The 26,703-nt window shown below is 45.6% G+C and overlaps 1 protein-coding gene across 1 annotated transcript; it reads right to left on the bottom strand.

The window, feature by feature from the left end:
- Positions 1-3,312: 3,312 nt before the first annotated feature.
- LOC311615925 (Krueppel-like factor 17) lies at positions 3,313-4,936 on the bottom strand (the record flags this gene model as incomplete). Its single annotated transcript, XM_084871312.1, has 2 exons — positions 3,313-3,560; positions 4,111-4,936. The coding sequence occupies 2 exons, from the start codon at positions 4,934-4,936 to the stop codon at positions 3,313-3,315; spliced, it is 1,074 nt and encodes a 357-aa protein (XP_084727438.1).
- Positions 4,937-26,703: the final 21,767 nt, after the last annotated feature.

Here is a 26,703-nt window from a genome sequence, read left to right as displayed (position 1 = left end):
GGGGATGTTCAAAGGCTTCAAATGAATGATTTAGTATCTACTTTTTCTCAAATGATATAATAGGGTAGATAAATTTTATTATTCTTTAAATTGCATACATACAAAATAATACATTTTTGTATAATAACATCATAAAATAATAACATCATAAAAATAGGAATGAATTAAAGTTTGCCCATTTTTCTGTGCTACCTATAACACAAGCCAAAAACCTGGGAGCCATCCTTGACCATGCCCTCCACCAAATCCCATAATCACTCCTAAATCCTTCTAATCTTCCCCTTTCACATCCCGATCCAGACCTCCTTCAGCTGTGACCTGGGGCACTGAAACCCTTCCTTTCCCTTAAGGCAAAGAAACCATTTTTTAAAGGGGCTTATTTATTTATTTTTGTCCTACAAAAACAATAGTTTAATAATATTGTTTAAAGTATTACAATAGTAGTACATACGTCTCTTCCCACCCCCACCCCCTTCCTATTAACATCCCCTTGGCCTCCCCGGCTTCCCCGCACTCGCCCTCTTCCTCCCAAAGAAACCATTTTTTTACATGTGATTACCATTTTAGTTTGACTCCAATCTTGCCCACTTGCTATCAGAAACGACAGAGATAATTACCCAAGACCGCACAGCCAGGAAATGGCGGGAGTCAGAATCTGTTCATCTTTCCCACCCTTGTGACAAACAAGATAACCCTGGGAAAGGCTTAGCCCAACCTGGCATAGATAGGGTAAACACTGGCTAAAGGAGAGATTGATTTCTCCTCTTCCAATCACCCCCTCACCGTGGAAAGGATCTAGTGCCCAGGTGGGAATAAAAGTTACTGGAAACCCAAGTCCTGTGGCCAGCATTAGGTCACAAATGAGCACCCTCTTGTCCCTACTTTAAAAATATATATATATATATATCCACTTGGAATTTGGGGGGAGGACACCCGGAGGCCTGGCCCGGGTTCACTGGCGCCATGCTGAACGGAATTAGGGTGGGGGAGAGGGCAGATAGCTAAGGCTCTGGGACTCCCCCAGCTTCCCAGAGCCCAGAATAAGCTGGAGCCCGCAGAGATTCAGCTCTTGGCCTCGCCCGTTATCTTCCTGCCCCACAGCAGGCACCATCATGTTCTGAGTTCTTAGCGTCCGCCACTGAGCATGACGAGGGTAGACATCCAGGACATGGCAAGTCTGGCTAAGCCCCAGCAGCTCTTCAGGTCTGACTCCGGCACCTCCTCGAAAAGTTTTCTTCCCTGACTCGCTCTTGTTTCCATGCCATCCACCATGAGTCCCCACATCTCTGAATTGCAGACTCGGGAATATTTGCTGAGCCGGGCCAGTGAGGCTCAGTTGGCCGAGCACGGTCCTGAGCACTGAAAAGCTGCCGGTTTGATTCCAGTCAGGGCACATCCCCAAGCTTGTGGGTTCACCAATCCCTTGTCAGGGCACATATGCCTGCCTGACCTTCCCCTCTAGGTGCCCCTCCTCTCCATGGTCACTGCACCCAGGTGGACCAAATGGCTCCTGGACCAAAGGAGCCAGTCCTGAGCCATCTCACTGTGGCATCACCTAGCAGTGCGTGGCATCAGACTGAGCACAGGCAACATCCGTAGAAGGCATCCTAGTTAAGAGGTGTGCCTCTGGAGTAGACGGATCCTGGTTGGATCTGCCACTTGGGACCTTTGTAAATTCCTCTCAGTTGGATTGCTGGCCAGAAACATGGCTGGCTGAGAAGTCCAGAAATGATGTTTGAACTACCTGGTTGTCAGGATTGCCACTATACACTCAACCCAGGGGGAGGAGCAGAGCAGGCCTTTTATTTTATTTTATTTTTAAAATTTCTTTAAATATATTTTTTATTGATTTTTTACAGAGAAGAAAGAGGGATAGAGAGCTAGAAACATCGATAAGAATCATCCATCAGCCGCCTCCTGCACACCCCTTACTGGGAACATGCCTGCAATCGGAATTGAACTTGGGACCTTCAGTCCACAGGCTGACGCTCTATCCACTGAGCCAAACCAGTTTCAGCCAGACCAGGCCTTTTTTTAAAATATGTATTTTATTGATTTTGTACAGAGAGGAAGGGAGAGAGATACAGAGTTAGAAACATCAATGAGAGAGTGTCATTGATCAGCTGCCTCTTGCACACCCCCTACTGGGATATGCCCACAACCAAGGTACATGCCCTGACCGGAATCGAACCCGGGACTTTTCAGTCCCCAAGCTGACGCTCTATCCATTGAGCCAAACCGGTTTCGGCCAGACCAGGCCTTTTAATAAAAGGTATCTGGTACCTGAGCTCTGTAAGGAGGCGGCGAAGTTACAGTGGGTTTGTTCTCTGCCCCAGTCTCGTGTCCTCTACCCCCAAGTCACCTAGAAAACAGCCTGAAACAAGAAGGAAGTACTAATATTTTATTTGAATGGTGTAAACCCAAGGCACAGAGAGAGAGGAAAGCAAGGCGGGGGAGAATGGGAGGCAATGCAAGGCGAGAGCGGGTAGGTCCTGCTTCACAAGCCTCGAAGCACAGCCGGTGTGCTCAGGCTGCTTGGGACATCTCCCCATTGGCCGTACTGTTCGGAGAGACAGTGTCTCGCAGCAATCCGGGGCAGGGAGGAAAGAAGAGGGACTCTATCTGCTTTTGGTCTCTCCCAACTCCCATTCGTCAAATGTTACCCAAAAGGGTGAACTCCCCCAGGCTTCTGTGTTGCCAGTGGCTACCTGCCATGCCAGGTCCCAGGCCCCGTGGTGGCGCATTCCATCCAAGTCTGGACGTGGTGGGAGGAGGTACACTCTGGGCATGTGGGTGTCCAGTTCTGGATAGAATCTGAGTCAAAACATAAGATGTGTCTCAAACAGTCCAATAGTATTTTTTCCTCACTTAACGTATTTAGAAGACCTATGCCATGGTCTCATGGCTAGTAAGCAGCATATTCAGGATTTGAACATAGCCTGGCTCTGGAAACTGTGGAAGGCCAAGTTAAGAATCTTGGATTTTTCATAGCAGGCAAAGGAGAGTCACTGAAGAGTTTCAAGTTGAGGATCGACATAAAAAGAGCTTTGTAATAAAGCTCCCCATCTCTCCTGGGCTTCATCTTCCCATGAAGCTAAACTCGGCGACAGTAGGTGGCCCCCAAAGAGGTGAGGGCATCCAAGACAGTCCTTGAAGAGTCCCTGATGGGCCCAGCTCCGATGGGCTTCACTGAACACTGCCTGGTAATCTTTCTCGGTCTGCAAAGAAGCCTAAACCTACTGAAGTGACTAGCTGGTCAGAGGCATGCAGGATCTGCGTGGAGAAGCCAAAATGAAAGGAAGAGGAGTTGACCTAAAGATCAGGAGCAGAAGAAGGACCAGCTCTCTCTTCGTCGTCGGCCTGTGGTCTGGGGGATTTCGGCGCCCGCTGATGAGTCCTGAGGTGTTGCCTGAGATGGTCAGACCTCATGAACTGCCGGCCGCAATGCTCACATTTGTGTGGCCGGTGTTTGGTGTGTATCCGCATATGTCGTCCAAGCTCATCAGAGCGGGAGAAAGACCAGGAACAACCTCCCCACTCACATTTATAGGGCCTCTCACCTGGGGAGGGAAAGGGACAAGGGAGAGAAGGAATTAAGCAGAGGAGTTTAGGCCCGCAGGTGGGAAGGAAGGAGTCTGACGCTATGAGTAAGAGCAGCCATGATTGAGGAATGAATAGGAAAAACAGTGAAGACCCGAAGCCGGTTTGGCTCAGTGGATAGAGCGTCGGTCTACAGACTGAAAGGTCCCAGGTTCGATTCCGGGCAAGGGCATGTACATTGGTTGTGGGCACATCCCCAGTAGCGGGTGTGCAAGAGGCAGCTGGTCGATGTTTCTCTCTCATCGGCTTTTTTAGCTCTCTATCTCTCTCCCTTCCTCTCTGTAAAAAATCAATAAAATATATTATAAAAAAAAAAAAGTGAAGAGACAACACAATCAGCAGTCCCCATCATCGTGACACAGTCGCACTGGACTGTGGGAAAGCAGGTCGGTGAGGACAGGGTAGCTTGGTCCCAAAAGTGAAGGAAGACAGGCTAATCACCAACCATTACAAACCAGCAAAACCCCGAGACTCCTCCCTCCCACCCCACCTGCCTGACACCTCGCTTACCTGTGTGTTTGCGGAGGTGACTCAGGAGGTGAGAGCGCTTGGTGTAAGCTTTCCCACAGTTCTCATAGTCGCAGCGGAACGGCCTTGAAATCGGGGACTTGCTCTTGTCAGCCCTCTCCGGGGCCCCGAAATTCTGCTCTGCTCCTTGTGGCGCAGGTATAGGTGGCTCGGGTAGGAAGGGGTTTTCCTGGGAGGCTGGCTGGCTCACAAAAGAGCCCTGGGATCCTAACCTCTGCAATGACGGGGCGCCATCTGGGGGCATGCCACCGTTGTGGGGATCTCTAGGGGGCAACATCTGAGCCAAAGGGGGAAGCCCAGCCTGGCCCCCAGCAGAAGGCACAGGGGCAGGCAGTGACATTGTAGGTGTTAGAGAGTCTCCATGAGAAGGTACTGTAGCGTGGCCAGAATACTGCATGGTTGGTGTCATAATGTGGGGCCTTGTGACTGGTGGTCCATTGGGGGGCCTGTTCAGATTTCCACCAAAGACCATGGCCACCCCTGGAATATTGGGCTCTCCGAAGGACATCATCTGGGACCCATTGAAAGCATGAGGCATTGCTGGTTGAGAGGGAGACATTCTCTGATAGTAAACAATTTGGGGAGGAGGGAAAGTCCCTCGGGGGCAATAGTTCACACTATGCTCACGCAGCAGCACATTGAACTGTGGCCCCATTCCACCTGCACTCTGCCTGGGCTCCGGACCAGGAACCAAGGGCATCTGCTCCGGCTGTGGACTCTGAAGGAAGTGTTGATTGCCTGAGGGGTCATGGTTCCAAGAGGTGTGCACTCCACTGCTTTCAGGTGGAGACATGTCTGAGTCGCACATGTCAGTATCCTTGGAGAGAGAGGGAGTCAGGTGAGGTGAATCCTAGCTCCCATTCCAGTTCCACATGTTCCTCCCAACTCCAGACCACCCCCAGATCCAGGCCCCCATCATCCTCTCAGAATTATCCTGCCACCAGGCCATTCTCCAGCCTGGGCTTTCCTTTTATTTTGTACTAGAGGCCTGGTGCACAAAATTTGGTGTGGGGGGGTATCGGGTGTCCCTCAGCCCAGCCTGCACCCTCTCCAATCTGGGACCCTTCAAGGGATGTTCAACTGCCCATTTAATTACCTGCCTTCCTGATTGCCTCTAACCGCTTCTGCCTGCCAGTCTGATCATCCCCTAACCACTCCCATGCCAACCTGATTGATGTCTAACTGCTCCCCTGCCAGCCTGTTTGCCCCCCAACTTCCCTCCTATGCCAGCCTGGTCACCCCTAACTGCCCTCCCTCGCAGGCCTGGTGCCTCCCAACTGCCCTCCCCTACTGGCCATCTTGTGTCCACATGGGGGCAGGATCTTTAACCACATGGGGCAGCCATCTTGTGTGTTGGAATGATGGTCAATCTGCATATTACTCTTTATATATATATATATATATATATATATATATATATATATATATATATATATATTATTGATTTTTTACAGAGAGGAAGGGAGAGAGATAGAGAGCTAGAAAGCTAGAAATGTCGATGAGAGGGAAACATCGACCAGCTGCCTCCTGCACATCCCCTATCGGGGATGTGCCCGCAACCAATGTACATGCCCCTGACCGGAATTGAACCTGGGACCTTTCAGTCCGCAGACCGACACTCTATCCACTGAGCCAAACCAGTTTCGGCTGCATATTACTCTTTTATTAGATAGGATAGTCCTCTCCTATGTTATGTTATTTGTTTTTGTTTTTTATTGACTTTAGAGAGAGAAGGGAGTGACAGACAGAACAGCAATGTGAGAAAGAAACATTGATGGATTGCCTCCCCTTTGTGCCTGAACCAGGGTCAAATTCAACCTTTTAGTGCACAGGAGGACACACTAACACACCTGGCCAGGGCTCCAGCTTGGGCTTTTCTAAATGCAGGTCTGGCTGATAGTATGATGGAAGCTTAGTGACTGCCACTTTGCCTCCTTGACAGTAAATAAAATATTCCACAAGCTACACCTTCAACAGAACTCTGAGAAAACCCTCAGCTCCAGATTACATGTAAGTGTAAGGATGAAAGAACAACCCAAACCAGCGGGATGGGTGCAGAAAACCACAAAGGTAAGAATAGAGGCTTCAGCCCTGGCCGGTTTGACTCAGTGGTTAGAGTGAAGCCAAGGCTTCCAGGGAAGCTCAGGTCCCAGGTGCCGGAGGGAAGCCAGTGCAGCCAGGGGAAGGAAGGCTTACTCTTCATGAATTTCATGCACCGGGCCTCTAGTGTATCTATAAGAATCGAAAGCAGCAGTGGGAACAGATATTCATACCCCTGTGCTCAGAGCAGCATTTTTCACTATAGCCAAAATGTGGAAGTAACCCAAGTGTCCATCAAATGATGGACAAACAAATGTGGTATATCCATACAATAGAATATCATTCAGCCTTAAAATAGAAGGAAATTCTGATGGCAGCTTTAACTTGAATGAACAGTGAAGAGATTATGCTAAATAAAAATAAACCAGTCACAAAAGAACAAATAACGTATAATCCCATTTACAAATGACTTAAGTACTGCCAAGAGCTTGAGGGTTTTCTCAGAGTTCTGTTGAAGTTGTAGCTTGTGGAATATTTTATTTACTGTCAAGGCGGCAAAGTACTTAAGTCAAATCCAAAGAGACAGAAAGTGGAATGGTGGTTGCCAAAGACTGGGAGGTGAGGGGGTTGGGAAGTCACTGTTGAATGGTTAGGGGGTTTCAGTTTGGGAAGATGAAAGAAGTTCTAGAGATAGATGGTGGTGATGGTTATCCAATAAAATGTCAAATGTGCTTAATGCCACCGAACTATAGACACTTAAACATGGCTATAATGATATTTTTGTATGACGTAGATTTTACCACAATTTCAAAAAAAACATTTTTTTAAAAAAGACACTGGCCAAATTTGTGAAAGTTTGAGAATCAAAAATAATGATGGTTGATTTCAACATAAATTAAAATGGTATCAAGCTAAATGACACCAGGAGAAAGTAATCTGATAAATCTAGAAAAAGGGAACATTCTATAAGACGTAAATCTGGATCATGAAAAAAAAGGATTAATCAGATAAAAAGAACTCTGTGAAAATTCATGAGCCAAAAGTGACAAAGGTTCAGCTCCTATCCCAGCTTCAGACATGTGAACTGAAGTGAAACAATAAAGTATTTATTTTGTCATTCCGGTAGGTAACTGTTATTTTGAAATCACCAAATGATTCTAGTTGGTTAAGAAAAATCCTACTTTGCAGAAGGACACAAACTAATAAATGTAGAAGGAATGGTGGAATTGCAAAGTCATTGTTTTACAACCCCTAAGGAAACTTCTGATTGGGGAAAACTAGTGTTTGGTGAAACCAACAGGGAAATACTTGGTGGGGAAGTGGGATGTTAGGGTGCATCAAAGGTAACAATACGCGGATTATGTTCTGACTGCAAGGCGAAAGATAAGCTTGAATGGAGATCAGGCTTTTCCCTACCTCAGAGTTCAAGGCCAAGTCTCGAGTGTGGAGAGCCAGATGCAATGTGAGATGAAGCTTACTATACCCACGAGGCAGTCTTACCAAAAAATCAAGAATCCAGTGAAGTTTTAAGACCTAATTCTAATTTAGAGGTAATACAAGAGACAGAATATCAAGCTAGATGATATCATGAGAAAGAACCTGATAAATCCAGAAAAAGGAACATACTGTAAGACAAAAATCAGGATCATGAAGAAGAAAAAAATAAGAAAAAAAGAAAACTATTCTAATTTCAAAGATACCCAAAGGACGCAGTGACCAGACACCGCGTGTGGTCTTAGATTGAATCCTGGTAGGGACAAGGCAGCTGAAGGACATTTCAGAGACAACCAGGGGAATCTGAACAAGGCTTGCACTAAGATGTACAATAATTAAGCAATTGTCATTCATTTCTATAGATTTAATAATGTTTTGACGATGGAGGGGGGACTTAAAAACCCTTCAAATGTTAGGGAGATCCTGTTTTAATCTCCACGCTATGCTCAGCAACTAGAGTCAGTAAACACATACACAATAGGCCCAAGATAAAGGCCTATTGGGTGGCATTGAGAGATGTTCATCCCCTTTCCCCTCACTCTCAGTAGCGGCCCTCTTTGTTTTGTTTTTTTAAATATATTTTATTGATTTTTTACAGAGAGGAAGAGAGAGGGACAGAGAGTCAGAAACATCGATGAGAGAGAATCATTGATCAGCTGCCTCTTGCACACCCCCCACTGGGGATGTGCCCGCAACCAAGGTACATGCCCTTGACTGGAATCGAACCTGGGACCTTTCAGTCCGCAGGCGCTGTAGCCACTGAGCCAAACTGGTTTCGGCTTTCTTTGGTTTTTGTTCGCCTTCACAGGCAGACTTCTTGGGAAGAGTCTAAACTCCCGTTTACCACTTCCTCCGTTATTATTCCCCCAAATTCCCCACGTCGATCCACAGGGCCAACGCGCACGCGTGAAATCACTGATGACCTCCAGTCACTGAGCCCAAAGCCGCCGGGACTGCTCTTTGCGTGGCCTCTCAGCAGTGGCTGAGATTAAGGGCCCACCCTCCTTGACGTGTTTCCTTCCCTGGGCCTCGCAACGTGCAACTCCGGAACGTGCATGGCGAAGAAAACACTGGACACCCGGGCCTGGCTTCCCCCTTCCCTTCGGCCTGGCCCTCCTCCTCTGTCTCCTCGGCTGGGCCATCTTTCTCATGCTAATGATGCATTTCTCTTTATATTCCAACCATTCTTTACACAGTAGCTCCAGGGCACACCTCCCAGACTCCAGCTGCCCAGAGCTTGGGCCATTCGGATGACAGGCCTTTTGGACACTGTCCAAAACTCCGGACTAGCCTTACCCACCCCCCAAGTCACCCCCAGGGAGAAATTGTTGTGTCCACCTGAAGAGCCTCCCGGGACCTCCGTCTCCACTGTCTCCTCCCCAGCGAGGCCGCCATTTCCATTGCACTTGGATGATCACAATGGCTTTCTAACTATTGCCTTGAATTCTGCCTACAGCTGCGCGAGGCACTCTTTGTAAATATGCAGATCTTACAGTGGTTCAACTCCCCATCAACGGCTTCCTCCTGGTTTTGCAATAACCAGCTCAAGGCCTGCACGCCCTCAGTGGTGTGCGGGGATCCCGGCCTCCCCTTCCCTGGGGCCCCGCTCTGGGCCGGTCTCACAGCCCATCTCTCCCTTCCTCCAACGTGGGCATGCGGCCTGGTCTCAGGTCTCCAGTCCCAGACCCAACCTGCGGCTCTCTCTCCTGGTCCCAAACCCGACCACTATTGGCTCCTGTGGCCCAGGCACAGTTTTGGGGGGGGAACTAGGGACACGGTGGCAAACAAGACAGAACAAATTTGAGCCATTTGGTGACTTATCAATAAAATGGTACCATGTCTTACGGAAAACTCACCATGCATCCCCGTGTTCTGGGAAAGGCCTGGCACCTTGTAGGGCTCCCGTGAGTATGTTTTGCTCCCTGAATACACCCCACCGACTTCCTAACTTCGCCTTCTTTCCTCGGTAGGCAAGTCCCTCTCCTGGAAGCTGCCTGGAACCTTCTACCCCAGCGCCTGGCTATGGCCCAGTGAGTACTCACTGAATAAACGTGATTTTTATTAGATAGATGATAGATAGATAGATAGATAGATAGATAGATAGATGTAGACGGCAAGGTCCATGTTGCAGAAACACTGCCCTGTTTTTCAATTACAGTTTACGCCCTACATGAGGACACAGGATCTAGCATCACTCCCCACACCCTCCCTCGAACCCTAAAGCCCCAGCTCCCCTCCCTCCCTCCCCTCCCGCAGCCTCTGCCCCGCCGCCCGCCCGCCCAGCCCCAGCCCACGCCCGACCCACCTCCGCGGCCGGGCGCGGGGCCACCCGCCACTGGTCCTCGCGCTCCATCTCCGCCGGGATCCGATCCGTGCACCGGGGCTGAGTGCGAGTCCGGCACGTCCGAGCCGAGCAGAGCCGCGCTGCCTCGGCGTCGCAGGTCGCGTGTCGCGAATCCTCACGCCACAATCACCGCGCTCCATTTCTACCCCCGCCGGGGGGCGGGGCCGGGCACCCTGCGGCCACCGGGGCCCGCCCGCCCCGCCCCTCCCGCCCCGGCCTTCACCGCCCCAGCCCTTCTCCATCCATCTCTTCTCCATCCATCCCTTCTCCATCCATCCCTTCTCCATCCACCCTCATGCTGAGCATCTCCGTTTGGCCCCGATGGGGATGAAGGCGCTGAGGCCTCAGGCTCCGGCCAGGCCTGCTGACCTCTGCGTGGGAAGGAGGCTGGAGAGAGGGGCACGCGAGCTGGAGGGCTTCTGCAGACAGGGGAGCCCCACCCCCACCCTGTCCCACCCAACCCCACCCAACCAGGTTAGGGCTCCCGGATCTTCTCCGCCAGGTGCTGCTGTCCCACCTGCGCACAAACCCAAAGCTGGGGGCTCCGTGCTGCAATGAAAGTCTTTAGTCGACCATAGGCAGGGAGTACCTGTCAGGTGTCAGGCACTTTGTTTTTGTTTTTGTTTTTGTTTTTGTTTTTGTTTGGATCCAGGGACACAGTGGCAAACAAGACAACAAACGTTCTTGCTCTCAAGGAATTGTCATCCTGGACATGGCTAGAATAAAGCCAATAAGATAATTTTAGGTGGTGGCGAGTGCTATGGAGAAAACATAGGAGAGAAATGTGAGCTGAGAACAAGCGCTCCGGGAAGAAGATGCCATTGCTCAGCGGGCGCTGAGGTTGGTGATCAGAGGATGTCTTAGAATGAAAGGAGGCAGACTTGGTCATGGACTAGAGTGGCAAAGGGCTCGGAGGGAAGAGCAGTCAAAGACGATTCTTCGGTTTTTGGCTTGAGCAACGGAGTGGTGACTGCACCACCTGATGACTTGGGAAAACGGGAAGCAGAGCAATTGTTTAGGATTTACACTAACGAAAGATTGTTTTAGAGAGGAGTGTTTATCACAGACATTATTTAAAATTCCTGGCCCAGAGTAATAAAAAGCAGATCAACTTTTACTTGGATATTAAGCTTAAAAGCTCTCTGCAGATACGCACTCCCTTATAGCGGGCACCTGGGACAGACTGCTGCTCCTCCATTTTCCCCATCTACTAACTCCACTTTTTTTTTTTTTTTTTTTGTATTGTACTTATTTTTTTGTTGTTGTAAATTTTTTTTGCCATTTTTATGAAAAATATGCCCGGGCCTGTGTGGCTAAGTGGTTGAAGTGTCAGCCTATACACCAAAGGGTCTCAGGTTTGATTCCTGGTTCAATCCCCTGCCCTCATCTCATCTCTCTCACATGAATGTTTCTCTCTCTATCTCTTCCCCTTCCTCCCTTGTACTCTCTCAAAAAAAAGAAAAATCAATGGAAAATTTACATGGGTGAGAATTAACAACAAAAAGTATATATTAAAGTGTATATATATTGTATATATGTGTGTATTATACATTTGATATTGTTTTTGTATTATTTCGGGTGTACAGCATAGTAGTTAGACAATCATATACTGTACAAAGTGTTCCCCTGACACTCTCACTCAGCTTGTGTCACCTCTTCCAGGAAGCCTTTGCTGCCCTCCACACACACACACACACACACACACACACGCGGCCATGCCTTCCTTCTTCCAGGGCTGTGCTGTAGGGGAACCTTGGGGATCAGCTGGAACTTATCTCCACGTGACCACTGAGTGTGGTCAGGAAACTTTTCCAACTCCATCTGGTCAAGAGGGGAAGTCTGGGTTAGGGCTGCCTTTGAATTCCAGCGTTGGCTCTGGTGCTGAGATTTTGGGATCTCCATTTAAACTTCCAAAAAATTCTCATTGTTTACTAGCCACCAGCAGTAAAACTATTAGCCTTGTGGTTTATTATCTATTAATTCTATAGATAATCCATTTATTCCATTAAACCCCTTCCCCCCAGGGCAAGGTAGGACCAGATATAGCCAACCCCACTCTTAAGCTTTTTTAAAAAAAATGTTTTGTTTTGTTTTTTATTGATTTCCGAAAGGAAGGGAGAAGGGGAGAGATATAGAAACATCAAGGAGAATCATTGATCAGCTGCCTCCTGCACACCCCCTCCTGGGAATCAAGCCCACAACCCTTTAGTTCACAGGCTGACACTCTATCCACTGAGCCAAAGCAGCTTTTTTATCTAGAGCAGTGGATTGAGAATCTTTTTTTTTTTTTTTAATATATTTTATTGATTTTACACAGAGAAGAATTGAGAGGGATAGAGAGTTAGAAATGTCAATGAGAGAGAAACATCGACCAGCTGCCTCCTGCACGCCTCCCCCCCCCCCCCCCACTGGGGATGTGCCCGCAACCAAGGTACATGCCCTTGACCAGAATCGAACCAGGGACCTGTCAGTCCACAGGCCGATGCTCTATCCACTGAGCCAAACCGGTCCCGGCAGGATTGAGAAGCTTTAATGCTGCAACCTTTTAATATGGTTCCTCCTGTTATGGTGACCTCATGTCGTAATGTACAGCAGCAAAATTACAGTTACGAAGTAGCAACAAAAATAATTTTATGGTTGGGGGTCACGACAACCTGAGGAACCGTATTAAAGGGTCGCAGCATTAGAAAGCTTGAGAACCACTGATCTGGAGCCTGTTTTTGTGGCGGACATCTGGAACCCCAAGGCTCCTGGGGAGGGAGTTACTCTGCGATCCAGCCACTGCCCCAACCTAAAACTATACCCCCTTATCCGCTGACTGTCCTACAGAACCATACTGGGGCCTGGGGGTGACTCGGGGACAGACATGTCCCCTTGTTCTCCTTGTCACCCTCTCAGATCCTGGGTCATTCTGGACTCTAGTCCTGGGTCAGTGAGCTGTCCATCCACCTGCTGTTCTCAGGGAGGGAGGGGGTCTCGAGAAACTCCAAGCTGTAGCCAGTCAGAGGCACAGCTAGCAGCCTGGGCTTACTACTGGCCTCTGAAGTGGGGGGCAGAGGCGTCCTCGAGAATGAACCCTTAAACTGTGGACTCGGACAGTTTCCAGGCAGTAGTGGCTGAACTGAGCCAAATTGTAGGACTCCATGCTTGTGTCCATGACGCGCTTGGTGTGGGAAGACTTCCCTTTTCCCCATGTACACATTTATGCACGTTGGAATTGGGTCCAAGAATAAGGTGACCAGACGTCCCGCTTTTGGCGGGACAGTGCCGATTTTTAACAATTTGTCCTGTGACCCACGGTGTTTTAAAAAAGTCCCGATTTGCCGAAACCGGTTTGGCTCAGTGGATAGAGCGTCGGTCTGTGGACTGAACGGTCCCAGGTTCGATTCTGGTCTAGGGCATAGTTGCGGGCACATCCCTCATGTGGGATGTACAGGAGGCAGCTGGTCGATGTCTCTCTCTCATCGGAGTTTCTAGCTCTCTATCTTTCTCCTCTCCCTTCCTCTCTGTAAAAAAAAAAAAATCAATAAAATATATATATATATATATATATATATATATATTTTTTTTTTTTAAAGTCCCGATTTTTGGAAAGAATGGACGACAAGCTAGGGAATGGAGGGAGAACGGGAAGGGAATATATGATTTTTGGCTGCCATGTGGCTATTTAGCCGGGATATGAGTTTTATATTATTTTTGTTAATTTTATAATGTTAAACTTTAATAATAACAAATAATTGTTGAGAACTGATTATCAAATACTGCTTATCAAAGTTCGCATTGTTGATCATTTGTTAGAATTTGACCACCATTGTTTGGACTTAATGAATAATAGCATTTTTTGGGATTGGCAAAGACGAAAACATTTTGTAACTGTCTCTCAGACGATACACATCGTACTGTGTGCTAGTAAGCTAGTTAAACAAGTGATGTCATTACAAATCAGCTATTCAGATTATTTAGGTAAGTAATTTATTTATTTCATAAATACATAGATTTTCTTGAATTTAGCAGACAGTACTTTTATTATTCATATTTTATAGTGGTGGCAAAAAGTCTATCGCTGGCCTTGAAAGTGGCATGACTATAGATAATTTTATTTATTTATTATATTTGTAAATTGTACTTATGTTGAAATTTAAAATATACATTACAATACTATTTTTGCATTCTATGAAAATTTTTGTTGCTCCATATAGACCAAATTTTTATGTACCGTATTTTTCGGACCATAAGACGCACCGGACCATAAGACGCACCAGTTTTTAGAGAAGGGAAATGAAGAAAAAAAGATTCTGAAACAAATAGTGTCCTAAAATATTTTATGTGCATTAAAACCCAACATCACAGTCATAAACACATGTAATCAACCCTGTAAAGTAAACAGCAGCATTTAGAACCATTTTAGAGCCGGGCAAGCACACAGAGACCACACAGAGCCGAGCAAGTAAAAAAACTTTTTTTTTTACAGTATATGTGTAGGCTATATTTGGACCATAAGACGCAGGGACTTTTTCCCCCCACTTCTGGGGGGAAAAAAGTGTGTCTTATGGTCCGAAAAATACGGTATATATTTTATTGATTTTGTACAGAGAGGAAGGGAGAGAGATACAGAGTTAGAAACATTGATGAGAGAGTCATCGATCAGCTGCCTCTTGCACACCCCCTACTGGGGATATGCCCGCAACCAAGGTACGTGCCCTTGACTGGAATCGAACTCAGGACCCTTCAGTACCCAAGCCGACGCTCTATCCATTGAGCCAAACCGGTTTCGGCTAGACCAAATTTTTAATAAAGACCACCACCCCCACGCCCTGCCCCATCAATGGTGTCCCACTTTACCAATGTTAAAATCTGGTCACCTTATCCAAGAACCTAAAAGAGTTCGATAAAATGTTTGCTCATGATAGATTGTTCTTAATGTTTTACCTCCCCATTCTCTCTCTGAAGGAGAAACTAGTTACTTTGGTCAAAATTATGAGGTGACAGAGGCTTCTACCAGGAGCACCTGTGGCAGAGGAGTATTTTGTGCATCAGAATGTTAACATCGGCTGTCCTCTTCATGAGAAAACAAAAGCCAATCCTAAATATCCAATAAAATGTATGTTTGTATTATATCCTACACGGTAAAATCAGAAAACAGACCTGTTCATTACGAAGGCAACTTTCCAGGTCAGTCTAAGGATTAAACGTGGCTTTTTTTACATGGACTTGGGGTTTGTATAAAATTGCTTTTGTGCTAGTAGTGTCTACGAGCAATGGTTTTTGTTTTGTTTTGTTTAATCCATTTAAAGTGTTATAAGTCCCGCTGCTTTGTTTTCTGGGAATTTGGACAACACTGGATTTATGTAAGCTCTTGTTAGTATCTATAAACCAATCAGGACAAATCTACTTTCATTTGAATTTTCATAATCTAATTTGAGGTGTAGTTTTTTTGTTTTGTTTTGTTTTTTGTTGTTGTTGGTTTTCAATCTTCTCCCAAGGATGTTTTCCCCTTGATTTTTAGAGAGAGGGAAACAGAAATATCGGTGTGAGAGAAACACATCAATCGGTTGCCTCCAGCTTGAGCCGGCCAGGGCCAGGATGGGGGAGGAGCCTGCAATGGAGGTACGTCACCTAGATCAGGTACGTGCCCTTGACCAAATCCAACCCCGGACCCTTCGGTCCACAGCCCGGAGCTCTATCCACTGAGCCAAACCAGCCAGAGCCATAATCTGATTTGTTAGTGCCCTGAGGAGGCAGGAATAGATTCCGAACTTGCACAATGAGATTTAAGGCTTTATTGATTTGTAGGCTTACAGATGCCCAGAGTTCATCTTTACAACTTCAGTCTCTACTCAGAACCACAAAAACTCTGGACGCAAGAACCAGTCCAGATCTCAAAGGGCACTCACGTTTTATTGGCCACATCAAGTCTTTTTTTTTTTTTTTTTAATATATTTTATTGATTTTTTTACAGAGAGGAAGAGAGAGGAATAGAGAGTTAGAAACATCGATGAGAGAGAATAATTGATCAGCTGCCTCTTGCACACCCCCTACTGGGGATGTGCCCGCAACCAAGGTAGTTGCCCTTGACCAGAATCGAACCTGGGACCTTTCAGGCCGACGCTCTACCACTGAGCCAAACCGGTTTCGGCTACAGCAAGTCTTTTGATCAAGTCCAATGCCCACGGAGAGTAGAAGAGTAATCGTCTCAGAGGATGGAGCAACGAACAATTGGAAGCAATGACATAGCATACAAATAGGTTTAAGATTTCTGCATCTGCATTTAGGGGTGAGATTGGCCTGTAATTTTCCTTCCTCAAGCATTTGTCAGTTCTTATCATAAAAAAAAAAAAACCAAAAAAAAAAAACTTGGTAACTGTGTATGTGAAGGATGTTAACTAGGCTTATTGTGGTGATCATTTTGCAATATATGCAAACATGGAATCATCATGTTGTATACCTGAAACTAATTATGATGTCATAGGTCACATACTTTAAAAACAAAAACAAAACAAAACACCTGGCCTGTGTGGCTCAGTGATAGAGCATCAACCCAGGAGTTCACAGTTTGATTCTGGGTTAGGGAACATGCCTAGGTTATGGGCTCGATCCCCAGCTGGGGGCATGCAGGAGGCAGCCGATCAATGATTCTCTTTCTTTTTTCTTCTTTTTTTTTCAATATATTTTATTGATCTTTTACAGAGAGGAAGGGAGAGATATAGAGAGCTAGAAACGTCAATGAGAGAGAAACATCGACCTGCTGCCTCTTGCACACCCCCTACTGGGGATGTACCCGCAACCAAAGTACATGCCCTTGACCGGAATCGAACCTGGGACCTTTCAGTCCGCAGACCGATGCTCTACCACTGAGCCAAACCGGTTTCGGCCAATGATTCTCTTTCATCATTGATGTTTCTATCTCTCTCTCCCTCTCCCTTCCTCTCTCTGAAATCAATAAGAATATATTTAAAAAAAAAAAAAAACAACAACACACAGGAAGAGATACCAGATCTCTCTCTCCCTCTCTCTCTCTCTCTCTCTCTCTCTCTCTCTCTCTCTCTCTCTCTCTCTCTCTCTCTGTCTCTCTCTCTCTCTCTCTCTCTCTCTCTCTCCTTTTCCCTCTTCCTCTCTCTCTCTGTCCATGCACATAGGGACGGCCGTGTGAGGACAGAAAGAAGGCAATTATGGGCAAGCTGGGAAAAGAAGCTTGACCAGAAATCAACCCTGATGGCACTTTGATTTTGGACTTCCAGCCTCCAGAACTTTGAGAAAATAAATATCTGTAAGTCACCCAATATGTGGTATTTTGTTCTGGCAATCCGAGGTGACTAATACATTTTCTTATCCAGTGCTATCATAACCAACCATTGCGAACACATTCCACTCCCTTGGCCAGATCTCAACTTGTATTACTTGCTTGGCAAAACCCAAACATTGTTGAAATCCAATTCGCCCAGCTATGCCATGTCTGCATCAGTGCTGGCAAATATGGCCGAACTACTTTAAATGCATGACCACTTGTCTCCAGGGGGCACGTAGCTTCCTAGCAATTATTCTACATTCTTCTAGTCCATTAACTTTCTTAGTTAATTGTTTCACATCTTTTCCTCCCTTTTCATACAGGCTCCATCCTAACTCCCTGCTGCTGACCTTGCTTCTTATTCCTCTAATAGATGCCACCAGGAGAGAGCTCCCACAGCTACCACTATCAATTCCAACCTACCAGCATTCACCCACCAGCCCTCTGCCTTCTTTCCGGGGCTGTCTGTGCCCTCATTTTGCTCCTGCAATTTCTCTAACTCTCTCATAGCACAAATATTCACTCTAGTCTAATGGATAGTTGCTACCAGCATTAAGAAATGCTCTATTGCAGAAACCAGTTTGGCTCAGTGGACTGAAAAGTCCCGGGTTCAATTCCGGTCAAGGGCATGTACCTTGGTTGGGGGCACATCCCCAGTGGGGGGTGTGCAGGAGGCAGCTGATCGATGTTTCTAACTCTCTATCCCTTTTCATTCCTCTTTCTAAAAAAATCAATAAAATATATTTAAAAAATTAATGCTCTATTATCTCCCAACACCCCTTCCCACCCAAGAAAAAAACAGAAAACAATAAAGCAAAAACTTCCCTTTACCCTATTTCCCCTTCTAGCTATTGTACTATTTCTCTGCTTTATTACTTGTGGCCCAGTGCACAAAATTCGTGCAGGGGATGGGTGTCCCTCAGCCCAGCCTGCACCTGCACCCTCTCCAATCTGGGACCCCTCAAAGGATGTCCTACTGCTGGTTTACAGAGATCCGGCCTAAACCAGCAGTCAGACATCCCTCTCATAATTCGGGACTGCTGGCTCCTAACTGCTCACCTGCCTGCCTGCCTAACTGATTGCCCCTAACCACTTTGCCAGCTGGCCTGCTTGCCCCCAACTACCCCCCACCACCGGCCTGCTTGCCCCCAAATGGTCTCCCCGCCAGCCTGATCACCCCCAACGGCCCCCTGTGCCAGTGTGCTTGCCCCCACCTTCTCTCCCACTGGCCTGCTTGCCCCCAACTGCCCCCCTGCTGGCCTGCTCGCCCCCACTTTTCCTCCCCACTGGCCTGCTCACCCCTAACTGCCCTCTTGCTGGCCTGCTCACACCAAACTGCCCTCCTACTGTCCTGATCACCTCCAACTGACCCCCACTGATGTCCTGCTCGCCCCTATCTGGATCCCTGCTGGTCTACTTACCCCAACAATTCTGCACCCGCACCACCACCAGCCTGATCATTCACAACTGCCCTCCCCTCTTGGCCTCTGACCACCTCTACCTCGGCTGGTGGGGAGGCCACATGCAAGCTTTCCATCCCTTTCCATTGCTTTATTTTTCTCCTTGGCATAAGTACTACCTAACCTTTGATGTATATAATTTCCGTACCTTGTCTTCTGTCTCCGCCAGAAGATGGGAGCCTCGTGTCGGAAGGACTGTTTGTCTCCGTTAGTCGCCGCTTTACCCCCAGCTTCTGGAACAGCGCCTGGTAACTACAGGTACTCGGTAAACATTCACAGAATGAACGGTAACACCAACGTGCCCATAAATACGAGGAGTTCATCTTCTACCACGAGGACGTTTGCAAATATTTGGTTATTCCTACCACGCAAAGAAATGTCATTCATTTCAGTACACTTGGCAACTCGTGTGTGTTTTTTAGAACAGACAAACTCAGCAAAGGTTTATGCAAACACCATTAATAGAAGGCTTCTAAAGAACTGCACTTCCAGGTTTAGGCAACTTTGTTCTTCTGCCATGACCAGGGCCCCCTGTTTTCAGGTCAGATTGTAAAGAGTGTGTGCAAAGCCTTACTGACACTGATGCTTTCACCGCTCGCATCACCCACCATGAGCTCAGTGGAGCCAAAATGGTATTTTAAGGATTAAATTGGCCGAATGTGGAGATTAAAATGGCCAGGCATCTTGCTCATAATTCTCAAGAGCAAGAGATGCATAGCCAAAAGAAATACTGGCAGGCTCATGGAACGTTCTGCTGTGTTTCCAGCAGCCATCCACTTGGAAAATATTTATGTATTAGTAAATGGTATTTTGCTACAAAAGGGCCCTGGCCAGTGTGGCTCAGTGTTTGAGTGTCACATCCCATGCGCTGAGAGGTCACTCGTTCAATTCCTAGTCTGGACACATGCCCAGGTTGGGGGCTTAGTTCCCAGAAGGGGGCCATGCAGGAGATAGCCAACTGATGTTTCTCACTCTCTCTCTCTCTCTCAAATCAATTTAAAAAACACCTATTTTGCCCTAGCTGGTTTTGCTCAGTGGATAGAGCGTAAGCCTGTGCACTGAAGGATCCCGGGTTCGATTCTGGTCAAGGGCACATGCCTGGGTTGTGGGCTCTATCCCCAGTAGGGGGTGGGCAGGAGGCAGCCGATCAATGATTCTCTCTCATCATTGATGTTTCCATCTCTCTCCCTTTCTTCCTTCCTTTCTGAAATCAATTAAAAAATATTTTTTAAATGTCATCTAAAAATAAAAGAACACATATTTTTAAAAAATCATTACTGAAGTGTGTGAAAACTTTCTATTCACAAGAACAAGAAGCCTAAACAATCCCCCAGGAAAAACTGAGCTATCATCTGCAAACTGGAGACTGAACACACGTTCAGCTTCACCAGAGGAAAGAAGCGGCCGTGAGCCTCCCTGGAAGGGACCATCCCCACTCGTCTTACCCTCATGTGCCCTGGCCGGGCTTCCCACCCCAACAGGACGCCTGCGCCAGGGCACGGCAGCTCCTCATACCTATTTCATGGGCTTTTAACCTTAAGAACAACGTGGTGGATAGTTTATGTTGGCTCATTATTCGCTCTCTGGTTGCCAACTGATACTTATCCTAACAAAGGGGGCTGGAAGCAAGCCAGTGTGTGAGCAATATACGAGGTTACAACTTGAACACGAATAATTCCAGTACTAACCTCTCTTCTGCAAGAAAAACAAAACAAATTAAAAAAATCCTTGCCAAAACCGGTTTGGCTCAGTGGTAGAGCGTCGGTCTGCGGACTGAAAGTCCCAGGTTCGATTTCGGTCAAGGTCATGTACATTAGTTGTGGGCACATCCCCGGTAGGGGTTGTGCAGGAGGCAGCTGGCCGATGGTTCTCTCTCATAATGTTTCTGGCTCTCTATCTCTCTCCCTTCCTCTCTGTAAAAAATCAATAAAATATATATTTTAAAAAATCCTTGCTCAGTTCTTATCTCAAAAATGTATAGACACAGTTAGGATGCTGGTCCTCTCTCCTCTGCAAAGGCACCAAATGGTGACATCAGCTCCACCAGGCAGCCACCACGGCACATGTTGAATCAGTTCCCAGGGGACACCCATGGCCCCAGTGTCCCTCCTTGAGAAGGCGTTTGGAGCCTGAGGACACGAGAAAGTTCTTCCTGATAGCTCCTGGAAGAAGACCCATAAAACCTCCCGAATGCGTCCTCCCTCCAGCGTCATTGCCAATACTCCCACACTCTTTCCACAAATAGCTATCACCATTTAAGGGTTTTAATGTTTCGTTCAAAATGGATTAGTTCCTGTGGCCAGCAGCCAATGTAATTATAATGAATGTTGTATTAATTCTTACGATATTTCCCTGAATTCAATACATCACTCCATCTTAATCTTCCGCTATTCAGTTGCTCAATTGCCCAATTAGACTGTTGGTGATCATTTATGGGGACTTATTTCATCCGTGGTACATGAGCTTACTCGTGGCACCAGAGGAATCGGTCTGGCGTGTGTAATTATGGGGATATTATCCCGGTTCTGCACCACTTCTAGTCTCTCCCCCAAGCAAAATTATAGGATCTCGGGGAAATAACTGAAACGGAAAGGCTTTGGACATTAACTTCCCCAATATATGGCATTGCCAGGTCCATTAAGAAAAATTATCTAACATTTTAGAATAAGTTGGTAATGTCACATAGAAAATATTACAACAAAAAGATTTCTAGCGTGGCTCACTAGGATATTTTTTTAAAATACATTTTATTGATTTTTTTACAGAGAAGAAGAGAGGGATAGAGAGTTAGAAACATTGATGAGAGAGAATCATTGATCAGCTGCCTCTTGCACACCCCCTACTGGAGATGTGCCCGCAACCAAGGCACATGCCCTTGACCGGAATCGAACCTGGGACCTTTCAGTCTGTAGACCGATGCTCTATCCACTGAGCCAAACCGGTTTCGGCCTCACTAGAATATTTTAAAAATCCCTCCTGCTTAAGAACATACTAATACTGCTTGGCCGGTGTGTCTCAGTGGTTGAGCGTCGTCCATACACCAAGAGATCGCCTGTTCAATTCCCAGTGAGAGCACATGCCGGCCGGTTTACAGTTTGATCACCAATAGGGAGCAGGCAGGAGGCAGCCAATCATTGGATGGGGTGCCCCTGGGCTGCATTGAATGGGAGAGGAAGAAGTTGCCGCAGACCAGGACTAGCATTCAGAAAACTGCCCAATGGGTGCCGGTGATACTTGCTAGGAAACCATCTGCCAAGTGCCGGCAAAACTCCCTAAGAAGCCACCTGGTAGCCAAGAAGCCAATGATTGGCAGCCACAGCCTTGGAAGAAGAAGTCAAACATCCTAACCAGGAAAAGTGCTCCCTCTCGTGGTGTCCCTCCAGCACCCTCTTCTGGCAAGCTCTAGCATTGTGTCAGATCACTTATACGATCCAGCTTCAGTATTACGAAGCAGGGACAAGAGGGTGGATTTGGAGTTGAGCAGTTACAAATTGATAACTGCATAAATACCTATTTGTGAAAAACAAAACTGTAGGTTTTTAGAAGATATTATAAAAGAATATCTTCATGACCTTAGTGTTCCTATGACAAAATATACCAACAACCATAAAGAAAAAGATTGATTATTTAACTAAATTAAAATAAACTTTTATTCAACAGAAGATCTTATAATAAGAGAATGAAAAACTAATCCTGCAAGTGGCAGGATAAACTTGCAGCATTTATCTTCTTCTTCTACCTAATAAAAGAGTAACATGCTAATTGACCATACCTTCATGACACCTACCAACCAATCAGGAGTGTGTATGCAAATTATCCCAACAAACATGGCAGGTTAATTTGCATACATAGGCACCGAGTGGCCCCAGGGGCTGGGTGGGATGCTTGCATCATCACCATGGCAACAATGCAGGCATTCTGCACCAACCCAGCTGGTCTGGGCCCCTGGGCACTGTGGGAAGGCTGAAAGGCAGCTCCAGGGCAGAGCAGAAAGGAGGTTCCAGTCAGAGTGAAGGTGGTGCCAGCAGCCAGGGGAAGGAAGGCTCATTCTTGCATGAATCTTTGTGCATCAGGCCTCTAGTAATCAATAAAGGACTAATATCCAGAAAATATAAAGAACTGCTATATGTGGCCAACATATTTTCCAAAGATGGCATCCTATACAATCAGACTTTGTACTCCCCCATTGAAAGGCATGGTCTAGGTCCCCTCCTCTTTATTTTTTTTAAATATATTTTTATTTATTTCAGAGAGATGAAGGGAGAGGGAGAGAGAGATAGAAACATCAATAAAGAGAGAGAATTATTGATTGGCTGCCTCCTGCATGCCCCCACACTAGGGATCAAGCCTATAACCCAGGCATGTGCCCTCACCCAGAATCAAACTATGACCTCCTAGTTCATAGGTTGACGTTCATAGGAGGCTAGGTCCCCTCCTCTTTAGAGATGGCATTGTAACCAACAGAACACAATAAAAATGGCACTGCCTAACTCCCAAGGCCATTCCACTCCTGTTGGTTTCAGTTGGGACCAGGATCTGACTGACAGGTAAAATTTCTATCCTGAGGCCTGTGCTTGAAGAAGCATGGGTCACATAGAAACACCCCATGGGGGTGTTCCAGCCAACTGCCCCAGTCAACAGCCAGCATCAGCCACAGAAGGGTAACAGAAGACACCTTCAGATAAATGTACCACCATCCCATCACTGAGCCAGACTTTGGGTATTGAGACCAGCTGAGGCCCCAGACATCACAGAGAAGAATGAGTCACACTACTAGGATCTCTTATTCAAATTCATGAACTACAGAATACATCAGCATAGTAAAATGGCTATTCTATGTCACTACGTATTGGAATAATTTGCTATTGAGCAATATTTAATTGGAACATCTCACATATCAATAAGGGGAAAAAACAAACAAAAACAACAAAAAAAACAAGCTTGTAGATATGGAGAACAGATTAGTGACTGCCAGAATGGGGAATGAAATGGATGAAGAGGAAAAAATAAAATAAAAAGAGTAAAAAAGACACAGATCAATGGTAAATTAAGTAAAAATCTTAAACAGGCATTCCAATGGCCAATAAACATATAAAAAATTAGCCAGCCTCATTACTAATAAAGAAAATGCAAATTAAAACCATAATAAGAATGACAAAAATGTTTAAGTCTGACAATTTCAAGAGTTGGTGAGGAAATGGGTAATGGGGATTTTCTTAGACTGGACCCTCTAGAAATCAGAGCCTGAGACAAGGATTGATATGCTGAAGCTTTATTTGGGATATGCCAGCTACGGGCAATAAGGTAAGGGAGGAAGAAAGGTGAGTCAAGGAAAGGTGGAACACCTTTACTGTTACTACTGTCTCATTATTGCTTTGCACCTGGCTTCAAAGAGATAAAGCAGGTTGATCATTAAATGTGGTCATCCTTCCTGTGGGAAGCATTGCAAAGAGAAACTACACTTCAGAATAGAGAGAGCGGGCTCTTGGCTCCCTCCCATTTCCTGTTTCTATTAGTCGGGATTTATGTCACGTGCAGTTAATACCCAGCTCTTCCAGACTGCTTCTCGGGGCTCTCTGGCAGATCTCTGTGGTGTGGATTTCACCCAAATCTGGACGTGGCCAGGTGAGCAGGAGTGGTTCAGGAGCTCAGAAAGAGAGAGAGAAGGATTTGGTGGAGGGAATCTGAGAGAGCACAAGCTGTTTGTGTCACAATAAAAGACATTCATACACAGTGCCAGCAGGATGCTGAATGTGTAGGGCCACTTCAGGAGGAAGTTTGGCAGTATCTGGTAAACTGGAAGATATATATGCCATGTAAACTAGCAATTTTACTCCTAGGTTAATACCTTTTAGAAATCTGTACACATGTGAACCAGACCACATGAGCAAAAATGTTTATAGCAGCATCAAAGCGAGAGGTGACCCAAATGTCCACCAACAGGAGAATGGACAAATAAGTTGTTGTTTGTTATACTGTGCACACTGAAAACAAATAAACCACAATTACACACATCCATATGGATAAACTCAAAAACAAAATGTTAATTTAAAAAAGCAAATTCCCAGCCCGGCCAGTGTGGTCACGGTTCGATTCCCTGTCAGGGCACATGTCCGGGTTGTGGGCTCAATCCCCAGTAGGAGGTGTGCAAGAGGGAGCTTATTAATGATTCTTTCTCATCATTGATGTTTCTTTCTTTCTTTCTTTTTTTAATATATTTTATTGATTTTTTACAGAGAGGAAGGGAGAGGGACAGAGAGTTAGAAACAGAGATGGGAGAGAATCATCGATCAGCTGCCTCTTGCACTCCCACTACTGGGGATGTGCCCGCAACCAAGGTATATGCCCTTGACCGGAATCGAACCTGGGATCTTTCAGTCCGCAGGCCGACGCTCTATCCACTGAGCCAAACCGGTTTTGGTTCATCATTGATGTTTCTATCTCTCTCCTTCTCCTTTTCTCTCTGAAATCAATAAAAATATATTTTTTCAAAAAGCTGATTCCTGATGTATACATACATTATGACACAATATGTTGAGTATTTATAGAATACGCAAAGATACATAACATCTAACAATATTTTTAAGGTTATGTACATAATCTGTTAAAAAAAAAAAAATGATCATAAGAAGCAAGAGGATTTTACCCACAAAATGTATAGTAGTCACTATCCTTGCAGAGGCGGGAAGGGAATGCAATTGGGAGGGATCTTCCAAAAGATTTCAAAACTATTGGTGAGGCTCTGCTGCCCACGCTGGGTGAGGGGTGCACTGCTGCCCTGTATGCCTTACGTTCCGTATAGATTATCACTTCCTATAGCAGTGGTCGGCATACTGCGACTCGTGAGCCACATGCAGCTCATGAGCCACAGTTTGCCGCTCTGTTGACTAATGAGTTTGCCGACCACTGACCTAGACTCCCGATTCCAATCATTACAGGCTGTTGTCATTCCTTGTGATTAAGCCCCTAGTGTTATTATTTGTTATATTACTCTTTGGGATGCAAACAGTAATTTGTTTAATAATTTAGAAGAAAAAAAATTTTTTTTAAATATGTCAATCTGAAGGGTCTTGGTAAGTATGAACCTTGAACAAAATGGGATTCTCAGAAGCGATTCCTAAGTTAATACCTAACATTTTGTAGAAGAGAAAGTGCCATGACCCAGGGACTATATGTACTTGATTTCAATGACAATGTATTCCTACTTTAGAAATAATTTATTATAGCCCAATGGAAACAAAAATTTTAAATTAATTTTAGAGGGAGAGAGAGGAAAAAAACATCGATTTGTTGTTCCATGTATGCATGCATTCATTTGTTGTTTCTTGTATGTGCTCTGATCAGGGATCGAATCCACAACTTTCTAACCCACTGAGCTACCCAGTCAGGGCCCAAATAAACATTTTTTAAGTCAAATTTGTACACAACAGTAATGATAGCAAATGCAACCGTGGTTTTTACAAAATTATGCCTCTTGACTTTATTCTAGCCAAGTAAAAGGACTAATAAAGAATAATAGTAAGGAACACTACTATACATTCCAGAAAATTTCAAAGAAAAAGTATCAAACAGCAAACTGAAAGCTGAGGCCTATGATCTTGGATTGATATTTTACTGAGAAAACTAGGAATAAAATGACATAAGGACTCCTAATTATTTTTGGAGTAACAGTTTTGTTAACATAGTAATAGTTACGGTATATGTTAATTAATTATAATAATGTATATTATTATAGCTATATATTATATATATATATATAATGAACTCATTCATTATTAAGTACAAAATAGAATTATGTCCTAATGTAAACAAATATTTATTTATTTTGTTGGTCCTGCCTTGAATATAATAGAAGGGAAGCGTAGGTCAAAGTCACAAACTGGTATGAGGAAAAAACTTAACAAAGAGAGTACAAAACTCTCAAGAAGCTGAGAATATGTATGTATTCAGGT

This window comes from Pipistrellus hanaki (assembly GCF_964339955.1).
Source record: "Pipistrellus hanaki genome assembly, chromosome: 2".
NCBI lineage: Eukaryota > Metazoa > Chordata > Mammalia > Chiroptera > Vespertilionidae > Pipistrellus > Pipistrellus hanaki.
This window is presented reverse-complemented; position numbering and strand designations above follow the sequence as displayed.